Source organism: Mesoplodon bidens (assembly GCF_964165515.1).
Source record: "Mesoplodon bidens genome assembly, chromosome: 1".
NCBI lineage: Eukaryota > Metazoa > Chordata > Mammalia > Artiodactyla > Ziphiidae > Mesoplodon > Mesoplodon bidens.
In genome coordinates this window covers 145,987,421-146,009,659 of record NC_138176.1, presented here as the reverse complement: position 1 = coordinate 146,009,659, position 22,239 = coordinate 145,987,421, and the positions used below count along the sequence as shown (strand labels likewise).

General features: G+C 34.7%; 1 protein-coding gene across 2 annotated transcripts in view; it reads left to right on the top strand.

Annotated features, from left to right (window-relative positions):
* The window catches only part of SLC30A9 (solute carrier family 30 member 9), a 74,048-nt gene extending 51,916 nt beyond the window's left edge, over nt 1-22,132 (top strand). Inside the window, exons 13-18 of one of the 2 annotated variants that reach the window (XM_081250393.1) lie at nt 624-695; nt 1,297-1,404; nt 4,094-4,259; nt 9,311-9,440; nt 11,287-11,400; nt 18,657-22,132. In XM_081250393.1, the coding sequence (XP_081106519.1) occupies nt 624-695; nt 1,297-1,404; nt 4,094-4,259; nt 9,311-9,440; nt 11,287-11,400; nt 18,657-18,701 (635 nt within the window). In that variant the 3' untranslated portion in view covers nt 18,702-22,132. The remainder of the gene's footprint in view (nt 1-623; nt 696-1,296; nt 1,405-4,093; nt 4,260-9,310; nt 9,441-11,286; nt 11,401-18,656) is intronic. The other variant, XM_081250394.1, reaches the window with a different exon arrangement.
* Nucleotides 22,133-22,239: the final 107 nt, after the last annotated feature.

Genomic DNA, 22,239 nt, shown 5'->3' with positions numbered 1-22,239 from the left:
TTCTGACTTAACTTCACTCTGTATGACAGTCTCTAGGTCCATGGAGTATAAAAACATAACTATATACTGAGTTTTTAAAAATCAAGTTTTAGTAACGTTTATCAGGGAGGACTGTCTTTTTTGCAGTACAAATATTTTAGTGTTTCTGAAAGTTTCAGCCACAGCAGTATTATGACAGAGAAGTGCTAATATCATGTATGAAACTGCCTAATTCACTGCTGTATTCATAGTATGTTTACTTCTAAAACATTGTCATTTTTTATGCATCATCCTTTCATCTTTGGCAGTCTTATAAAATGGTGATAGCACCACCTGCCTCAAGAGGTTGGGAGGATGATAGTGATTATGCTTAGTGTGGTGCCTGCCAGCTAGTAGCTGTCTAATAAATTAAGGCTGTTGTGGTGGTAATGATATTTAAATTATTGTGGTTTAGAAATATGGGGTTCATTATATCATAATGATTAATTGGGGTCTTGATAATGACTGGTTTAATATAGAACTTTTCCTTATTGACAGCCCTTAGCATTAAAGTGTTGTGCCTATTTATTTACCTTTTGAGATGCCACCTTATAGTTTGGAGGCATGAAGTTTCTTCCTTGCTGATATGAATGCTTTTCTTTCAGCAACACTTCTTGTTGCTGTAAATGAGCTTCGTAGGAGTGCTCGGGCCAAAGGAATGTCACTTTACAAGTATGGTATGTATTTTAGAAACCTAGGTGTATTATTTCATCTTCTTTATTTCCTTAAAATTGCCTAGTGCTATTATTGCTTTGTTCCATATAGATGTGTACAAAATATATCTCAGTGTCTTCCCTGTGTGGCTCTTACTTATATATCAGCTCTTTTAAAAAGAGAAACGTAGTGTAATTTGAACAGCAGTACTTTATATTTGGATTTAACTTATGTGAACTACAGTATTTCTGTGTATGCTTATTATAATAAACTTGGGAAAGTAATTTGACTTTAAATATCTGTTATTGTTAACATTTAAACCAAGAAATTATATTTATATTGAACAGGGTTTTAAAAATCAGGATCTCGTACATTTTTTAATCTTAATTTTTTTTTTTTTTGGCTGCACTGCACGTCTTGAGGCATCTCGGTTCCCTGACCGGGGATTGAACCCTAGTCACAGCAGTGAAAGCCTGTAATCCTAACCACTAGGCCACTAGGGAACTCCTTCTTAATTTTACTTTTAATTTAATTAAATTAATGGATACTTATTAAATTGTTACCTGATAGTATCAAATTAAGATTTCAGAAGTTTCTTTTCTTGTCTCTACCCCAATGATTAAGTAATGGAAAGTCGTGATCCTAGTACAAATGTTATATTATTGGAGGATACTGCAGCAGTGTTGGGAGTGACAATAGCAGCCACTTGTATGGGCCTTACTTCTATAACAGGTAAATATTTCTCAAATTACAGGTGCTTTATTTGTGCTACTAAAATAATTCTCTAATATGTGGGAATTTTCCTTTATATCATTGAATAATTTTAAACCAATAGATTGTTAAATGAGAATTTCATACTAACCATTTGTTTGTATAAGACAAATAAGATGGTAAAAGTGTTCAGATTTTTGAATTAGAAATTTCTCTTAGTTAGAAATAAAGAAGGCTGCTAATAGAGCATTTCTGTAATGCTCTAAGCTTTTCTAGCTGTGACTTAATAAGTTACACAACTACGCAGAGCTTTAAGTTCTTTACCTATAAAGATATTAATAATATTTGTCCTAGTGACCTTACAGGTTTAAGATAATATATGAGAGAGAACTTTAATAAACTCTAAAGTTCAAATAAATATACATTGTAGCTCTTGTCTGTCTTTTTCTACTATTAGTACCAATAATAACTGCTGTTGCTTTCCTGTTTCCTTGATTCTTTAGTTGCTTCCATCCTCATTTTGGTAGCTAGATAAATGTTTTGAAGGCCAATACAGCACAGGCGGATATTATTTTTATTTTCTAAAACAAAGGAACCGGGCTTCCCTGGTGGTGCGGTGGTTGAGAGTCCGCCTGCCGATGCAGGGGACACGGGTTCTTGCCCCGGTCCGGGAAGATCCCATATGCCGCAGAGCGGCTAGGCCCGTGAGCCATGGCCGCTGAGCCTGCACGTCCAGAGCCTGTGCTCCGCAACAGGAGAGGCCACAACAGTGAGAGGCAAGCGTACCGCAAAAAACAAACAAACAAACAAAAAAACAAAAAAAAACACAAAGGAACCATTTAGTATGAAAAGACTCAATTTCTGAGGTTGGAATTCTCTTCAAATGGTACTACCATTCTTACCTGTTTGTCCTAGCGTATTTTAAATAATTTTAGGTGATGAGCTTCCACAGTTCTGCAGTATTTCTTAAAATAGCCTGAAATATGAATAGGTCTTTTTCATTTTGAATGTATATTTTAAGACTAAACCAGCATTCTCTGATGTTCACTGTGATCCAAAATATTTCTAATTGTTTTGATTGTTTTTCTGGTTGACCTTACCATTTTAGACATTTTTTTAGACCTAAATTATTACTTAGCAAAATTTTAGGCACTTGATAGGTAAGTTGACTTTTAATAGATTTTTTTTTTACATAGTATTATAAACCAGTCAAATCAAACTTATAAAAAGTTTTGTTTCAAGAAAGTTTCACATTAATTTTTATTTAATTATTTAAATTGTCATTTAAATTAAATAACATGCCAAGAAATAAATAAAATATTTTCCAACTAATAATTCTGTGATTTGTTAAGATTATTAATAGATGTATATTTTAAAATAAAAATAATTAATTAAATTTGGATTTCTAAAGAGCAATATTTGTTTTTGAACTCTATAATTACAAACTTGCTAGTGAATTATGTTTTACAAGTGGATATATATACATATATATATATATATATATATATATATTTTTTTTTTTTTTTTTGCGGTATGCGGGCCTCTCACTGTTGTGGCCTCTCCCGTTGCGGAGCACAGGCTCCAGATGCGCAGGCCCAGTGGCCATGGCTTATAGGCCTAGCCGCTCTGCGGCATGTGGGATCTTCCGGGACCAGGGCACAAACCCGTGTCCCCTGCATCGGCAGGCGGACTCTCAACCACTGTGCCACCACGGAAACCCAAGTCGATATATTTTTACACTTTAGTAATACAAAATAAGTCATTCAGTTTTAGTGTTATATTTTGACTAAATGTTAATAAAACTAATGTAAATTGAGCTTTTTTTTTTTAGTAAAACAAATGTATATTTTATCAAGCATTAAGAGAGTTAAATTTAATATTGACATTTGATCTTTGGAATAAAAAGACTTTTCATTATAAAAGCCTTGTGTGTAAAATTGATTATAAAGATATAAAGTATAATATTTATTTATGTCTGTTATATAAATATTAACCTATGCATTCATAGATAATAAGTCAACTCTTCTGATTGGTTCTGGAAGAGAATAAAGCCCTAATAACCTAAGGCAAACTTTAGAATCAGAATCATCTGGCAGCATTGGGAAGGCACAGAACGCTAGACCCACACCCACCCCACCCCCAACCCCAGATTTCTGATGTAGAAGGTCTTGAGCGAGGCCTGAGAATTTGCATTACTACCGCGTTCTTGAGTGATGCTGATGCTGCTGGTCAAAGGACTGCACTTTGAGAACCACTGCTCTGAGGTAGCCATTAGAGGCAAGGAATTAACTTCCTTGGTTCAGTGAGATAAGAGTGCCTCATATAATTTTTTGTATGGCTTAGTTCTTTCACAGAATCTTTGTAAGAATAAGACACAAAAATGGTTATTTCTTTTAGCTTTTGATTTTACAATTATTTTGTCAACTTGGGATAGGAAAAGTGCTACTGATATATCAAAAAGAAATGGACTCTTTATTGTATTATTAGTATGTCTCTAATTTGAAAATGCTCTGAACCCTCACCATGTGACCAGGTGCAAGAAACAGATCATAAGTAATTCAACTGCATAGAATAGTAAAACTATTAGGAGAAAGTCATTAGAAATGAATTTCCAGTCCCTTGATTTACTAATTCTGGTTCTTTGCTCACTAAAGCTCATTGAAATAATAGAAAATGTTAATTTACTGACTTCTTTTGTGCTTTTATTTAGGCAATCCACTGTATGACAGCCTAGGTTCTTTGGGTGTGGGCACCTTATTAGGTGTGGTCTCAGCATTCCTCATCTACACTAACACGGAAGCACTCTTAGGGCGATCCATCCAGCCAGAACAAGTACAGCGGCTTACTGAACTCCTGGAGAACGACCCATCAGTAAGGTCAGCTTATTCCAGTGATGCTGTTAAGGTTTACAAAAATGTATTAAGAAATAGAATGCTTGTTTTGTAAATACTTCCAGAAGAGGTTTTGAATTCCTAGCCTTTAGAACTTTTTAATCTTATTACTTTGCAGCATTGCAACCTTACAAGAAAGCAAGTGAAAGCATGTAAGAAACTCCCTAAGTTTCCTTTTAAATTCTGTATATCTTTAATTTTTAGAATAAGGGACAGTTAGATGATGTAATGGGAACAGAAGTTTGCAAAGTATTTGCCTCTTTAATGTGGAACCACTTATATGAAACCTTCATATTTATATTTGCCTTACATTTGTATTATAATTACAAATTGAATATATTAAACTTAAGATTTTTATTCATGGGGATATGATTACCAAATTGAATATAATTTATACTTTTTTGAAAATAGACTTCTTGTTTTAGATTATATTAAATGTTTTTTCCATATAATCTTTATCTTTAAATGATATAAAAATAAAGAATTGAAGAGTTAGGAGGTAATCAGAAGAGATGCAGAGTTCTAATAGGACTTTTTAGTGAATTTCAGCAGCAGTGTAGTTTCAGAATGAAGGGGAAGGAACAGTCCTTTAAAATCCTGCTTTTGTGGACTTCCCTGGCAGTCCAGCGGTTAAGACTTCACCCTGGTTGGGGAGCTAAGATCCCACATGCCTCGCAGCCAAAAAACCAAAACATAAAACAGAACAGTATTGTGGCAAATTCAATAAAGACTTTAAAAATGGTCCACATCCCCCCAAAAAAAAAAAAAATCCTGATTTTCTACTACTTACCTACATACGCGTACATTAAACTTTAAAATAAGAATGTGGGCTTCCCCTGGTGACGCAGTGGTTGAGAATCCACCTGCCAATGCAGGGGACACAGGTTCAAACCCTGGTCCAGGAGGATCCCACATGCCGCAGAGCAACTGAGCCCGTGCACCACAGCTACTGAGCCCACGAGCCACAACTACTGAGCCTGTGTGCCTAGAGCCCGTGCTCCTCAACAAGAGAAGCCACCGCAATGAGAAGCCCGCGCACCACCACGAAGAGTAGCCCCCACTCGCCACAACTAGAGAAAGCCCGCTCGCAGCAACGAGGGCCCAATGCAGCCAAAAATAAAAATAAAATAAAATAAATAAAAAAAAAATTAAAAAAAAAAATAAGAATGTATTTTTCTTAATTAAAATCTTTAAATTAAATCTTTTAAGAATGACCTCTTGGACTTCCCTGGTGGCACAGTGGTTAAGAATCCGCCTGCCAATGCAGGGGACACGGGTTCGAGCCCTGGTCTAGGAAGATCCCACATGCCGCAGAGCAGCTAAGCATGTGAGCCACAACTACTGAGCCCACGTGCCACAACTACTGAAGACCATGCGCCTAGAGCCCTTGCTCTGCAACAAGAGAAGCCACCGCAATGGGAAGCACATGCACTGCAACAAAGAGTAGCCCCCGTTCACCACAACTAGAGAAAGTCCGTGTGCAGCAAGGAAGACACAACACAGGCAAAAATAAATAAATTAATTAATTTTTAAAAAATGACCTCTATATCTTCATCAGTAGAACAAATGAGTATGTGAGTAGTAGATTTATATTCTAAGCTCTATATGTTTACTCTTAAGAAGTAATTATCTACTGGATCAAGATTTGAAATTGAGCATTCTTAGAATCAGTATTAGGCTTAGTAACTTAATGTGAGATACTCCATATTAATATCCTTCCCTTGTGATGTCTTTGTCTGATTTTGTTATCAAGGTAATACTGACCTTATAGAATGAATTGGGAAATGTTTCCTCCTCTTCTGATTTTTTAGAAGAGTTTATAAAGAATTGTTATTATTTCTTCTTTAAATGTTTGGTAGAATTCAGCAGTGATGCCATCCAGACATGGGCTTTTCTGCATGGTTAGTTTTCTGATTACTCATTCTATCTCTTGTTACTAGTTTATTCAGATTATCTATTTCTTCTTGTGTCGGTTTCAGTAGTTTGTATCTTTCTAGAAATTTGTCCATTACTTCTAAGTTATCTAATTTGTTGGTATACAGCTGTTCCTAGTATTCCTTTGTAATCCTCTTTATCCCTTTAGGTTTGGTACTAATGTCTCCTCTTTCATTTCTGATTCTGGTAATTTGAGTGTTCTTTCTTTTTTCTCTTGGTCAGTCCAGCTAAAGATTTGTCAATTTTCTTGGTCTTTTCAAAGAACTAGCTTTTGGTTTAATTGATTTTCTTTGTTTTTCTCTTCTCTGTTTCATGAGTTCCTGCTCTAATCTGTATTATTTCCTTTCTTCTGCTTGCTTTAGGTTTAGTTTGCTCTTTTTCTAGTGTCTTAAGATGGTAGGTTAAGTTTTTTATTCGATATCCATCTTCTTTTTTAATATAGGCTTTTACATTTATCAACATCCTTCTAAGCCCTGCTTTCACTGCATCCTGTAAATTTTAGTATGCTGTGTCTTCATTTTCATTCACTTCAAAACATTTTCTAATTTCACTTTAGATTTCTTCTTTGGCCATTGGTTAATTAGGGGTGTGTTGTTTAATTCCACATATTTGTGAGTTTCTCAAATGTCTGTGTTACTTATTTCATTCCATTGTGGTTGCCGAACATTCTTTTTATTATTTCTGTCATTTTAAATTTACTGAGGTTTGTTTTATGGCTTAGCATATGATCTATCTTGGATAATGTTCCATGTGTACTTGAGAATAATGTATATTCTTCTGTTGTATGGAGCATTGTGTCTGTTAGATTTTATAGTGCTCACGTTTTCTAGTTCCCTGTTGATCTTCTTGCCTAGTTGTTCCATCCATTATTGAAAGTAGGATGTTAAAGTCTCCTGCTGTTATTGTTGAATTGCCTATTTCTCCTTTCATTTCTGTCAGTTTTTGCTTCATGTATTTTGGTACCCATTTGCTAGGTATATGTGTGTTTATAATTTTGCATATATTGTTTATAATTAAAGTCTAAAAAAAGAACTGTAAATGGAAAGACTCACTGTGGCAAATTTGAAATTTTCTGGAATAGTGATGATCTGTAGATTAAATTGTTGGAAAAAATAAATGTTAGTATTCCAGAAAGTTCATACAGTTTTTTTTTTTTTTTTTTTTTGCGGTACGCGGGCCTCTCACTGTTGTGGCCTCTCCCGTTGCGGAGCACAGGCTCCGGACGCGCAGGCTCAGCGGCCATGGCTCCCGGGCCCAGCCGCTCCACAGCATGTGGGATCTTCCCGGACCTGGGCACGAACCCGCGTCCCCTGCATCGGCAGGCAGACTCTCAACCACTGCGCCACCAGGGAAGCCCCATACAGTTTTTTAATCAGTGTATTAGTTATCTATATTGCTCTGTGACAAATTACCCCAAAACTTTGTGATTTAAAACAACATTTATTACCTCGCAGCCTCTGTGGGTCAGGAATCTGGGCACGGTTTACCTAGGTCTCTACCTTAGGGTTTCTCATAGACTGCAGTCAAGGTGTTGGCTGGGACTATAGTCATCTCCTGGGGAAGGATCAGCTTCTAAGGTTTCTCATGTAATTATCAACAGGATTTAGTTCCTTGCCATGTGGGACTGTCCAACATGGTAGCTTGCTTAATCAAAGTACGCATATTGAGAAGACAATAGATATTGAGTGTGAACACGATAAAAGTCACAGGTTCGTCATCTAATCTTGGAAATAACATCTCATCATTTTGCCATGTTCTGTTGGTTAGGAGCAAATCGCTAAGTCTAGCCCACAGTTGAAGGAGAGAGGGTTGCACAAGGGCCTGAACACAGGAGGGGGTTGGGGGGTGGTCATTGGGAACCATGATAGAAGCTGCCTATCAAGTTTTCTGTCTGCAGTTATGTGTAAGAACATAAGGAAGAAGTATATCAGAACATTTTTATTAACTGCTAATTAAGTATTAGTCAAATCATGAGTATTTTAAATCTTTTGTTAAGACTGAGTTAGATATGGTTTTTTTAAATGAATAAATTATACAACCTCTTACCAATCTGGACAAGTTCTTTTTCAGTCTGGGCATACATAACTTTATAAATATAAAATCATTAATTCTTATTTTCATCTATACTTCTTTATTCATATAGATAAAGAATTTTAGACTCAGTATTTAGTAACTTGCTTAAGATCTCTCAGAAATTAGAGTCAGATGTTTTAAGAGTACTTGGATTCTCACTTAAGCTTGCTTTCCCGGTAGGATATCTATGTCCTCAGAATTCAGAGTGTTTATAATTTTCTTATGTATTCTCTAAAGAAAAGATATTATAATGATTACTCTAGAAAGAAAGGAATTTCTCAGTAGTTTTCTGGAGAAAATTGATTCCTGAGGATTAGGGCAGGAGGTATGGAAAAGCAATTATGCTTGAGCGTCTGCTTCCTTTCTGGAAGGCAGAATGGTGTAATGGAAAGACCAGTAGGTTTGGGTATCTAAAGATCTGGGGGTGAGTCCTGGCTCTCCTGTTGCCTAGATGAGTTACCTTAGGCAGGTCTCTTATGCCCCTCTGGGATTCTTCTATCTGTAAAGTAAAGATGCCATCTTAATCTACTTCATGAATGTTTTTGATTAAATGCCTGCTGTGTAATTGGTAGCATATTAAACATTTTATATATGTTGGTTCATTATTCCCCACATCAGTCCCATTAGGTAGTTATTATTAACCTCATGCTAATGGAGTACTTCACAGAGTTGTATAAAGACTTTTAAAGAAGCTATTGAAAAAAGGAAAAAGGGATTATAAGATAAAATGACAACATTGTAGAAAAGCAATTTAGAGTTGATTTTTTAATCCACAAACTGTGTAGTCCATATATATACAAATTACCATAAAATAGTATTTATTGTTTACACCTTCGTATGGCATTATGCAAAAAGAGCTAAATGAACATTTGTTTGGAAAATGATAGGTGGTGTTTAATGGCGAACACTCTGAAAGCCATCTTAGTCCATTTTTCATCACTGGTAGTAAAAAACAAGAATTCTAGACTTTTTGCCATTAAAATGTATGTCTGTGTATATAAACTTGTATGTATTGTTATTGGTTGCAGGGCAATTCATGACGTTAAAGCCACAGATCTAGGATTAGGGAAAGTAAGATTTAAGGCAGAAGTAGATTTTGATGGACGAGTTGTTACGAGATCATATTTGGAAAAACAAGATTTTGACCAAATGCTACAAGTAAGTTAAAGTGTTTATTGATTTCTTCTTATTTAGCCAAGGGTTATAAAAATTACTTCCTAAGAAAACTTTTTCTTTTATAAGTCTTAAAAGTCACTTCAGGTTTCAGCTGGTTCAGAAGAGACAGTAGAAGAGGTAACTTATTATTAAAGTGCTTGTTGTGTGCCAGGCGTTTCATATATGTTACTTTATTTACTGTCAACAACCTGTGAGGTAAAGAAATAATATTTTCATTTTTATATATAGGCCAGTTCAGGCACAGAAAGATTAAGTAACTTGCCTAAAATTGCAGAGCCATCATATGGAATCAGATGTGAATTCAGATCTCTCTGACTCCAGAATCCATGCTTTTTTTATTAAGAGTACTTTAAAAGAAAATTTATACAGGATAATATAATGAACAGAGCAGAGGCTACCACTTGCCTTTGTCGAATATTAACATTTTACTGTACTGTACTTGCTTAAGATCTTAAAAAAGAAAGAAATCATTACAAAAATATTACAGTCCTTGTTTCTCCTTATAGATCCCATTCTCTTTTCTCCATCCCCGGAACTCACAATTATCTTGAATTTAGTACCTGTCATTTCCATTCAGTTTTTTATACTTTTCAACATATTTTTCTTAGCGTAATATGTAACATTTTAGATGTTTAAAAATTGGTATAAATTGTATCATATGGTTTCCTCTATAATTTGCTAAACAGCATGTTTTTGAGATTCCTCCTCTGTGTTAATATATATACCTCTAATTAATTTACTTGCTATTTAATAATCCATCTTACTAATATGCTGCAGTTTGCTTATCCAGTCCCTACTTCATGGACAATTATATTGTTTCAAGTGTTAAACTATTGGAAACAGTGCCACAGTGGCATTCTTATACATGTTTCCTTGTTTGCATGTGCAAGAATTTCTTTAGGGCATTACATAGCTAGATTTAAAGCATAGGTGGGCCATTGGATGAACATATCTTCAACTTCCTTAGATATTGGCAAATTGTTCTCCAAAGTGTGTCAATTTAACTCCCACCATCAATGTATCAAAGTTTCTGTTGCTTCACATTTTCGCTAGATTGTATTGATGGAGTTTTGAAATTTTTATCATTATGATAGATATGAAATAGTATCCTGTTGATTTAATTTATATTTCCCTGGTAGTAGTGAGGTTAATAAACATAGAAATTTATTGACCATTGGGATTTCCTGTACTTGCTTCTTTGTTCGTTTAATTTCTGTTATTCTGACAGATTTATAAATGTTTTATTTTTAATATGCTGGGTACTAATCCTTCCTCAGTTGTGTATATGCAGATAACTTTCTAGTTTATAATTTATCATTCCACTTTGTTGTTGTACAGAAGACTTAATGTAGTTTTTAATTTTATGTCAAATTTGTAATCTTTTTCTCTATGCTTTTTATTATCTTTCTTGAGGAATCCTTCTGTATCCCATTATCATAAAAATATTCTGTTTTTCTTCTAAAAATTTTAAGGTTTGTTTTTTACCCTTAGGTTTTCAATCCACTTAGAATTACTTGTTTAATGGTCTGAGGTAGGGATTTAGTATTTTCTTCCTATAAAAAAATAACTTCCCCAGCACTATTTACTGATTAGTCTGTTCTTTTCCCACTGATTTTGCAGTGCTACCTCTGTAGACCATTGTACTCAATTTTTTCTCAAATTGAGTTTTTTTTTTGGAAATATGTGGTCCATTGCCTATGGCTTGAAAGTTTTTCATTTTTCATTAAACTTAACGGTGTTGGTTATAATTTTTAAAAGAAATTATCAGTGTACCACTATGACTTTTTTAAGAATCTGTTTCATTTTTCTGCTATCATTTTCTTTATAGGAAATTCAAGAAGTGAAGACTCCTGAAGAACTAGAGACCTTTATGCTTAAACATGGAGAAAATATTATTGATACTTTAGGAGCTGAAGTAGATAGACTTGAGAAGGAACTGAAAGTAAGATATATTCATAATAATAATATAATACAGTGTCAGCTACTTTTTGACTACTTATCTGTGTCAGACACTATGCTAATTGCATCAGTTGTATACTTTTATTTTCTAAGTAACCCCGTAATGTATCAGTAGTTATGGGCAAGAAAATGATTGGGTTAGAGAAGTTGGATAATATACTCAAGGTAGTATAGGACTTGGGATTTGAACCTTTGCTGTTCAATTTCAAATTCCATACTTTTAACCACTATTCTATACTGCTTGCTTAGTTTCTAAAGTAATCAACATTTTTTTCCTTGTTTGTTTGTCTTTAAATAAGAAGCATTTCTAACGTTTCTAGAGAAAGGTAAAAGGGAAACTTTAGACTCTGTTCTGAAGTTAAAAAAGAGTGTGGGGCTTCCCTGGTGGCGCAGTGGTTGCGAGTCCGTCTGCCAATGCAGGGGACGCGGGTTCGTGCCCCGGTCCGGGAAGATCCCACATGCCGCGGAGCAGCTGGGCCCGTGAGCCATGGCCGCTGAGCCTGCGCATCCGGAGCCTGTGCTCCACTACGGGAGAGGCCACAACGGTGAGAGGCCCGCGTACCGCAAAAAAAAAAAAAAAAAGAGTGTGACCTTAAACATATACATACATACTCCTTTAGCCCGTCTGACATTATTTTATACTTTCTGTTTGTTTCTGTTCAGTTGGAGATCATTACAACCTGTTGTTTTTTTACTGAAATATTATCTAACCAGACTGCCTTTAAAAAAGTGTCAGTGCTCTCAAATTGTCATTTATTGACATTTGAATTCTAATTGTTTTCAATGAAGAAAACTTGTAAATGATCTTTAACGGTTATAACTTTTGTTGAAGGCAATGTATTTTCTTTAGCTCATGTTGGTTTTTGTTTAGTTTTGTTAAAAATTGAAGAGAAACAAAGACAAAAATTGAAGGGAAACATTTCTATCACTATTTTACTATCTTTTAGAATCTAGATATGTGATTGGATTAATAGAAGCCCTTCAAAAAAGATGATTTTGTTAATATTATAGTTCATGAGCTTATCAGGCATGATTTTCAGAATTTCTAGATGAACAATTCTCAAATATTTTGATATTAGGATTCTTAAAAATTATTGAGGACTCAAAAGAGGTTTTTTTTAGTTATATTTATTTATATTTACCAAATTATTAATTAAAATTGAGAAATTAAAAAATATTTATTCATTTAGAAAACATAATAAATGTATTTCATGTTAATATAAATAACAGTTTGAAGGAAAGTAACTATAATTTCCAAAATGAAATAAATAGAAGAATGGTATTGTTTTACATTTTTACAAAAACCTAAGAGCTAGATTCCCATTTGTGCTTCTGTGTTCAGTCTATTACCATACGTTATTTTGGTTGAAGAATATGAAGAAAAAGGAGGAGCCTTTTTAAGTATTCTTACAGTCTTTCCAGATACTTGGTATTCTCTTTTAATATTACACCAAAACCTGACAACCGGTAACCTCTTAAAGCATAGTTGTGCTGTGAAATCTGAAACCATATCGATGAACTTTTTATATACTGTTTGTTAAGTTAGGGGGCACAGTCCAGAAGACCACCTTCATTTCTAACACCAGTTGCAAAGTTCAGGTGGTTCCTAAGACCACCCTCAGGTTTGATAATTCGCTAGGAGGACTCACAGAACTCACTGAATGGTTTATTACAGTGAAAGGATACAGATTAAAACTAGCCAAAGGAAGAGATGCATAGGGCAGAGTTCCAAACCTGGAGTTTCACTTGTCCTCTCCCCATGGAGTCATGGACGGTATTATTTTCCTGACAGTGGTGTGTGACAGTTTGCATGGAGTATTGCCAACCACAGAAGCTCAACCGAGCCTTGGTGTCCAGAAATGTTTTTGGGGCTCTGTAGTTGACTGCTTGAGTGGATGACCTTTCATCTCCAGCCCCTCTCAGGAAGAGCCGACACCTTTAGTTTCCACCTGCTTCTGGAGGTAGAGCAGATACTGTGTGGACAAAGATAAACAAAGACATAATTATCAGGCAGAATATTCCAAGGACCTAGATATTACCTCCCAATAGCCAAGAGCAAAGGCCAGACCTCTCTTTGAGTATGATTAGCACTCTCCTATACACTATTATATTAAAATCTGTTGGTCTGTCTTTATACTCTGATTGAATCTTTTTTTTTTTAACATCTTTAGTGTCTGAATCTTTTTAACCCATGCTCGATTCTTTAACATTATGAATTGGTCATTTGGAAAATACTGGCTCACTGAATTTATGCACATCATGCAAATGTTGATACATTTCTAAGTATTGGGAAGCTGTCAGGCTCATGGTGGTGGATATGAGTTTTTCAGTATTCTAATTTTGACTTGAAAGCTTGTATTTTATTATTAGCAACAAATACTGTTGTTTTCCTTGAAGTAGTAGACTCATTTTGTTTATTTCTTAAGAAGATGCCTGCCAAATACCCAAATTTGAATAACCATAGTTTGTTAGTTATTCTTTCAAGTAAAAAGGGTGTTGAGATAAAAACCGTCTGATTGAGCTCATTCAAGCAATCACAGGGATGCTTTTCCTTGTGACAATATCAGACTTCAGCGTGAAGCACAACTTCCCATTTTGTCACCGAATATTTTTTTAAAGTGTATTCAGGGGTTGAGGTTTAATAAACCAATACTTTTTACTACTTCATGAAGGACATTTTAAAGTGAAACTGGCTTTTTTTTTTTTTTTTTTTTTTTTTTTTTTTTTTTTTTTTGCTTTTGCTGTATGTGGGCCTCTCACTGTTGTGGCCTCTCCCGTTGCGGAGCACAGGCTCCGGACACGCAGGCCCAGCGGCCATGGCTCACGGGCCCAGCCGCTCCGCGGCACGTGGGATCTTCCCGGACTGGGGCACGAACCCGCGCCCCCTGCATCGGCAGGCGGACTCTCAACCACTGCGCCACCAGGGAAGCCCGAAACTGGCTTTTAAAAAAAAAAAAAAAAAAAAAAAAACTGGGTGGCAATAAAGGAACACAATGGCTACCAGTATAATTTGGTGCAAGTTGCCTTGAGTTGTGTGAAGGTGCCAGCAGTTTTATCCATGCCACCAGAGGAAATGTCAGCATAGTAAAAAAGGCAAAAAACATCTTACTGTAATTATGAAAATAGTTTTGACCTCGGAGTCCCCCCTGAAAATGTCTCAGTAACCCAGTAATCCTTGAACCACGCTTTGAATACCATTGTTCTGAATAAAATGTGAGATGATTATTTTTTTGCAGGGTGATTGGAGAATGAATAAATGTTGCACTTCCATTCTATCTGTTTTTATTTCCCTGGCAAGGAAAATAATGGACTTTTAAAACTAACTATTTTGGCTTTACTCTTTAATAGAAACAGTGTCAGAAGCTGATTTAAGAATAACAAGTTGGCCATTCTTAATTGTATTTACTCTTATCACAATCAGATATGCTTATTATTTTTTAAGCTAATTTTGTGCTTTAACTAGAAGCTATTAAATCATTAATAGACTGAATTATCTCGTGTTTTTGAATTATATAAGTCTTTCAAACCAAGAAGCCACATTTTGCCTACACTTTCAGGTGGGAACATCCCTAAGGTGGTAATAAGGTATAATTAATCTCAAGTGAAAAGAAAGTTCTTCATAGTTAAGGTACCAGACCAAGAGAATGCATGAAAATAAGCTGATTTTCTTTTGAAAACAAAAACTTTGTACATTGGTATTTTCGCTCCTTTTTAGTATCTAAGCATAGTTGCCTTCTAAGTTTAAATTTTAATAATTATTGAATTACTTTGGAAGGTCACACTCAGTGATAAAATTCTGCAGCATTATAGCCATCTCTTTGAGTAAATGCCATTGATCTAAGGTATTAGAACAGGCGATATTTTTGGCTTGAAGTCTGTAACTTACATAGTACTATGTTAAGATGTTACAAATAATAGAGGCTAATTTATAAAGTCCCATATTATAATGTGAAATACATCTTGTTCTTATTTTGAAATTGTTTGAATTGTTAACATAGATTTTTGTTGTTGTTGTTTTACCTCTATATTCAATCAGTAGATAGACCCTTGTCCTATATCTCCATGAAGTTTCTTTGTTTGGGGGGAAATAATTATATTGGAAATTAATTCAGTGGGAAGATGCCATAGCAAATTTCTAATAAATTCCAGTTAAATGCTCTGCCCTTTACTATGTCTTTTGCATCTCTAATTACATCCTCCTGTAGTATTTAGTTTACTTGAGTCTACAGCATTGTAAAATAAATTATGTAATTTGGTTTTTATCTCTGCATAATGTGAGTGTTGGAACAAAATCTGTGATGTGTAAAATATTCCAATTCGCATTGAACAGTGCCTGGGACATAATAGACCAATAAGTATTTGGTGAAAAAATGAATGAAAATTATAAGTTGGACCCAATTATTGATTTTCAGTTCTATTTAACAATTATATATTCATGAATATATGAATGTGTTAATTTCTACTATGCACATGATATCTTGTTATGCACTAAACATTAAATTTTAAGGATATTAATCCTATTTCTTTTCTCATTCATTCAGCAAACACATTGTGTGTGTCTGCTTTGTAATGGACACATACATTTTAGGAATTTGGTTAATTTTCTCTCTGAAAACTTGATTTTAAAAAGCAGAGTAAATTAACTTTTTAGTTTCTTTTTCTTAGGATCAGATTTTTCTTAGTACACATTTGTTATATAGTGCTTTTTAGATTGAATAATTTTAAACTTTCCATGAACAGCTAAAATTTTTCAAGTCATATTGGGATGAGTAAGGGTTGATTGGAATGGGAAAATAAAATTCAGTTTCATTTTTGTTTGAGGAAGTCTTTTTTATTCCATATTGAATTTAAGAAATTCTAGACAGAGGGAATAGTTTAAGATAAAGAAAACATTGAGAACAAAAGTATCATCCGCCACCCCCTTGTGGGGTCCCTTTAAGATAAAGAAAACATTGAGAACAAAAGTATCATCCGCCACCCCCTTGTGGGGTCCCTGATCACTCTTACCTTAGGACCCAAGAGAAAAGCACCCCTAGGTACAGTTGACCAGCACTAGTTGTAAGGAAAATCCCAGTGCACACTAAACAGAATGAGTGCTCTAGCTGGAGCTACACTCCAGTATTATACCAGGTTTTTGTCTTTATATCTAAATTCGTTTAATATGAATAATATGCAGATGTTCCTGGGATATTATTTTTTAAGCTAGGAGTTATTAATCCTGACTGATTATTAGAATCCCTTAGAAGAGCTTTTTTCCCCTTGTTGATTTATTTATACGGTTTTTATCAAATAATACACACAGTTTACAAAATCAGACAGAACTGAAAAGCTTATACAAAAGTGTCACCTGCCTCACCTTCCTCAATCGTTAGTTCTACACTTTAGAGATAACCATTTTTAATACTTTTAGTATTTCTCTTATATTTAATGCAGTATTTCTACGTAAGAATCTTACATTGCTCCTCCTGACTTAAACATTTCCTCTTAGGTAGGTATAGATTTAGTTATTTTATAAGTCTCTTCTGTCCTACAGTCTCACAATATCATTATATTCACTTTATTAAACTTTTAATCCCCCCCCCACATTGTGTTAGATGTCCTTCCTTTATGTATCCATAGGGGAAAAATCCCCTCAAATCTTTACTTTGCTCTGTAGTAGCAGATTATTACAATTGCCTGCTTACTTACCTGTATTTCCTCACTAGAGATAAGTTCATTCGAGGCAACTGCTGTTTATTTCCTATTCATTGTTGTATACTTCAGTGCTTGGTACAGTGTAGGCATATAATAAAGATGTTTTTAGGGACTTCCCTGGTGGTCCATTGGCTAAGACTCTGCGCTTCCAATGCAGGGGGCCCAGGTTCGATCCCTGGTCAGGGAACTAGATCCCACACGCTGCAACTAAAGATCCCACGTGCTGCAACTAAGACCTGGAGCAGCCAAATAAATAAAGAAAAATATTTTTTAAAAAATGTTTTTCATCGTTACTGAAATTCCTTAAGATTTTTCACAATCTGGCTTCTGCCTGTCTTTCCAACCTCATTGCTTTTTGCAGCTTCTGTGCTAACTATACCATATTGCTAGTGCATACTTTCTAGGCTCTCTTGACTTTGCTCATGCTATTTCTTTTGTCTAGTCCCTTTTCATCATCTATCTGGAAAATTCACGGTATTCAAACCTTGTTTAGATACTATATCCTCCATGAATTCTTTCTGGATCTCATGAGCAAAAGTAATAGATCTCATGTTTTTGTTTCCAGAGTTATTTAGTACATTAAAATAGGAGCCTTGGGGTCTGGAGTCAGGCCTGGAATCTGTCCTGGCTCCATCACTTACTAGCTGTGTGACTTTGGACAGGTTAGTTAATTTCTTTAACCTTCATTTTTCTCATGTAAAATGGAAATAATTGGGTTATTTTGAGGATTTTAAAACATACACTTCCCGTGAAGCCCCTTATTATTAGCATAGTACTTGACACAAGAGTAACCGCTCAATATATGTTAACTGGTTATTATTAGCGATAATGCTTTTTTTTTTGGCTGTGCCAGGTCTTAGTTGTGGCAGGCAGCCTCCTTAGTTGCAGCTCATGGGTTCCTTAGTTGTGGCATGCATGTGGGATCTAGTTCCCTGACCAGGGGTTGAACCCAGGCCCCCTGCAGTGGGAGCATGGAGTCTTAACTACTGGACCATCAGGGAAGTCCCTATTAGCTATAATGCTTTTGCTCGTAGAGGATATTCATACACTTTTCTCTCTGGCTAAACTGAGTCCCTCAGGGTAAGGAGCAGAGTCTTATTTAATAATCATAGCTCTACTTTCTAGCACAGTGCTTAGATCAAGACTATATGGATTGTTACTAGAACATATATAATAAGTTAATATCAATTTAGTCTTTCGATTATTATTATTGCTTTGCAGTGATTTTCATCACAAATGAGCATATTTCCAGTGCTTTGCAGTGCTTGGCACATACTAGATTCTTAATCCATTATTGTATTAATGAACATATGGACAAAACTCAGGGAGGCTGGACTACTTACTATATATTTTAGAGTGTATAACTGGTCTGTTCATCTATTGATCTTATGTTTTTCCCTCTGTAAATATTTCTCTTGCTAGTATGCTACAATGAAATAGTTTGACCAAATGTTTTCATTGGCTTTAGTGATCAAAAGGAATAAAAGGAAACAGAAAATTGTCTTTTGCTATTAATAATGTAGCGGTGATTTTTTTTCCTTCCAGAAACGAAATCCTGAAGTTCGACATGTAGATCTGGAGATATTATAGACTTGATGGAATGAATCACCTTGGAGGGAGCCTTGGAAACACGTTTGCCAAGACTGCTTTCCCACACTGAAGGAGTCAATGCCATTCAGAAGCCGTTTTTTTTTTTTTTTTTTTTTAAGATGGAGGAAATATTTATGTAAAGAGCAATTCAACAGTCCACAGAACTAAAACAACTTCTTCTAAGAGACATATTACAAGTTGAATCAATTTGGAAATCATGTTTTTATGTTTCAGCAGGAAACATTTTGGTTACCTAAATTGTTCATAATTTTTCATTTTAGCTGTCAGTGTGTATTGTACCTTGCAATCATGTTTCCTTCACATTGGTAAAAAATAAGCAGCATCTGTAAGATTATGATTTTTAATTTTGTTGCCAGTGAAGATTTCACTCCATCAAAACCTGTCAATCTTGAACATTCTGGCTAAATCTTGGTTTGCGGTTTTTAAAACAGTCACTCCATTTCAAAGTCTGTCTTTCCTTCTAGAATGTAGAAATTATTTTAACGTACCTTGTGTTTTTTGCCCTGAGCACTAAGAGGAACACTTTCCTAACCTAGTTATCCATAAATGTTCATTCCAGAAAGGGCGTTGTTACTGAATGGAAGGAAGAGATTTCAGTACACTCTTTTAGGTCATGCTACTTGCCATTTTGTAAAATTTCTTTTCTCTTCTTTGCTTTTTTTCCCTTATTTAGTTTAATTTTCCTAGTGATAGGAAATATAAAATAGCCCTAGATATTTCCATGGGCCAGTGTGCTGACTGATTTTTTGTTTTTGTTTTTTAACTGGCTTCAGTCCCATAATGTGTATTTACTAGGAGATAATGCATTTATAAGCATTTTAACATTATGTAAAGTGGACTAGAAATATTTATAATTTCACAGACAGGACAGCATTTTATTTTTAATTTATTTTAAAAGAGGCACTACTTGTGTAAATCTGAACTGTGGGATAGTTCTTGCTTTGAGAGATAGAGAAGTAAACCTCTTATGCGGAAACTTGTGGCCATGACTTTTGTATAATATAGACAGTAGTGTGTCTGTAACATGAGTTGCAGTTACAAATGGACATTTAGCATAATGTATGATTATAACATTATGTGATAAGTAGCTTTCTAGTGATCATAAGGTATCAAGATGAAAAAACATGCAATTCAGTAATTGAAAATTTAGTGCAAAACTACAGCTGTGTCTCCATTCATCAAAAGAATTCATATGCACTTTAAATTGTTCAGGTACCAGTGAGCATTGTCCATGCAAGAGTGGTAGCTGGGTGAATAATCTCTTTGCTGGATAAGTGAGTGCTTAAGGACCTAGGTCATTGTCTATAAAAACTTACTTAGATTGAAGTTTATGAATTATAGCAAGTTATAATGCTGGAAACAAAAAATAAACATTTGGTTAAAGGGTTTGTAATAGTAATTTTTTGATTCAGAACTTACTTACTGGAAAATTGTGAAAATTTACATTGGTGTACACTTTTTACCACTACAAAACATTTTGTGTGCTGTACATTTTAAGTGAAATAACATTCCAATTTTATTTTTTAAGATATGAAATTGTTTTATACATATATATGTATATACACGCACACAATTTGTTCTTATGGTTTCAGATTATACACTCCTACTTTTTAAAAAACTTTTTTACCCCTTATAATTATACTTTCTGTGTCTTCCTCCTTCCCCTTTCCCACCTGCCATTTTGTTTATTCCATGTCAGTGTGCCATGAGGGAAGGTACCAAATTATATCCAATTTCCTCCTAGTAAAATTACTCTAAAAATTTTCACATAGTTAGACATTTAAAAAAAAACTCAAAAGCTGATGTGCAGTAGTTATTCCAAATGGTAGATTTTTTTAAAGGACTCCCTGAAAGAGGCCAACTCCTGATATTTCTTTGGGTTTTCTAACCTTATTTTGATTGAAGTCATACCTATTCTTAAATAAAAATTGAAGACTTATGTTTCTGTCCTTTCACTGCAGTTCTGTTCTGCACTGATACCTTAAAGTTTAAGTGAAATTTGACATAAAGAAGTACAGCCTATCTAGGAATTTAATGTATGACATCACTGGTCCCCCTTTTTTTTTTTTTTTTCCTTCCTTTTAAACGAGTCAAATTTGAATTTTGAAACCAGGGAATTTGGTCCCCTTTCTTTAAAAATAAGATAATATCTAGTTCAGGTTTCTTATTTTTTGTTTTTTTCCAAATTAATACTTCTTACTTTGTCTTACCCTTATGCATAGTGTTTGAATATTTAAGCATATAAATCTTAATATTTTTAAGGAAAATAGCTTCTGTAGTAGAATAGTTGCAAAAGTAATGTTGGACAGAGAAGAGGTCAGTCAAGGCCATGACTCCTGTTTGTATTAAGCTGAAATCTGGAAACCAGCAAAGGTGAAGTATATTTGTTTTCAGCTCTGGCTGTAAGTAACAGGCCCCAAACTGGAAGCTGGCACATTTTTTAGACCATGGCAGATGGGGGATGAGGGGTGGAGATCTATTTTTAAGTGGACCATGTTGGTGGCCAGTAAGTAGTATTCAGTTCCAAAGAGGGAGATTCCTGAACATATACTGAGGAAACTAAGAATCAGATTGGAAAATTTTCAGGTTTTTTCGAAAACAAAATATCTGCATACATCCTCCTACACACCAAATAACCCAGAACAACAAAAGGGCATTAGACTTGAATTTTGGGTATATGATTTTAGTGTTACCTTAATTATCCTGTACTTTGGATAGTGGTTTTTGCTAAAATTATACCATCTAAAGGAAGTGGCTTAAGTTTTAAATCTGATAACTTTGGGGTAGAATGCTAGGAACTACAGAAAATTGCACAGGCATTTGGAATTTATACTATTTTTCTTAGATTGCATTTGTCAGGCTTTGGCATTTCTTTTAAATGTGATGACCCCCAATTTGCCAAACTGTCAGAAGTCAGTGAAGCAAAGAATTGAAGATAAAATGTTGATTCAAAGATTTTCCCCCGTAAATCCCTCATCCTGGTCTCTGAAATGGAAGTTTGGAAGGCATTTATATAGAAGGTTGGTCTGGCAGCCTTTATATTTGCATTTAAGTTTACTAGCATCCCTAATCTTGGTTTTATGGAAGAGAGAAAATTTTTGTTTCTATTACATTGTATTTCATCTGTCTGATTTCTGTGGCAGGTTAAGATTTTCCTGGTCCATCAGGGTGCATTTTTCCTTAATAAATGCTGTATGTAAATAAGAGCAGTTCACGTCTTAGTTTGGGATTTTCCCCGCTGATAAATGTTTGTTAAACACTTCTTTACCTCATGTGCTAACCTTTAAAAATCATGCCTTTGTTTTTGAACAGAATTTATTATTCCTTGAGTATGCTTGTTAGTTTGTGGGTGTCCTCATTTTACAAAACCAAGATATAAAAACTCATAATTGTTTTATGATCCACTTTAAGTATAGAGAGAACTATTATTAATATACCATTAGGATGTCATGTAGTTGGTAAAGTGCAAATTCAGAAAATTATATCCCTTAGTGACAAATAGTATATGATTACATTT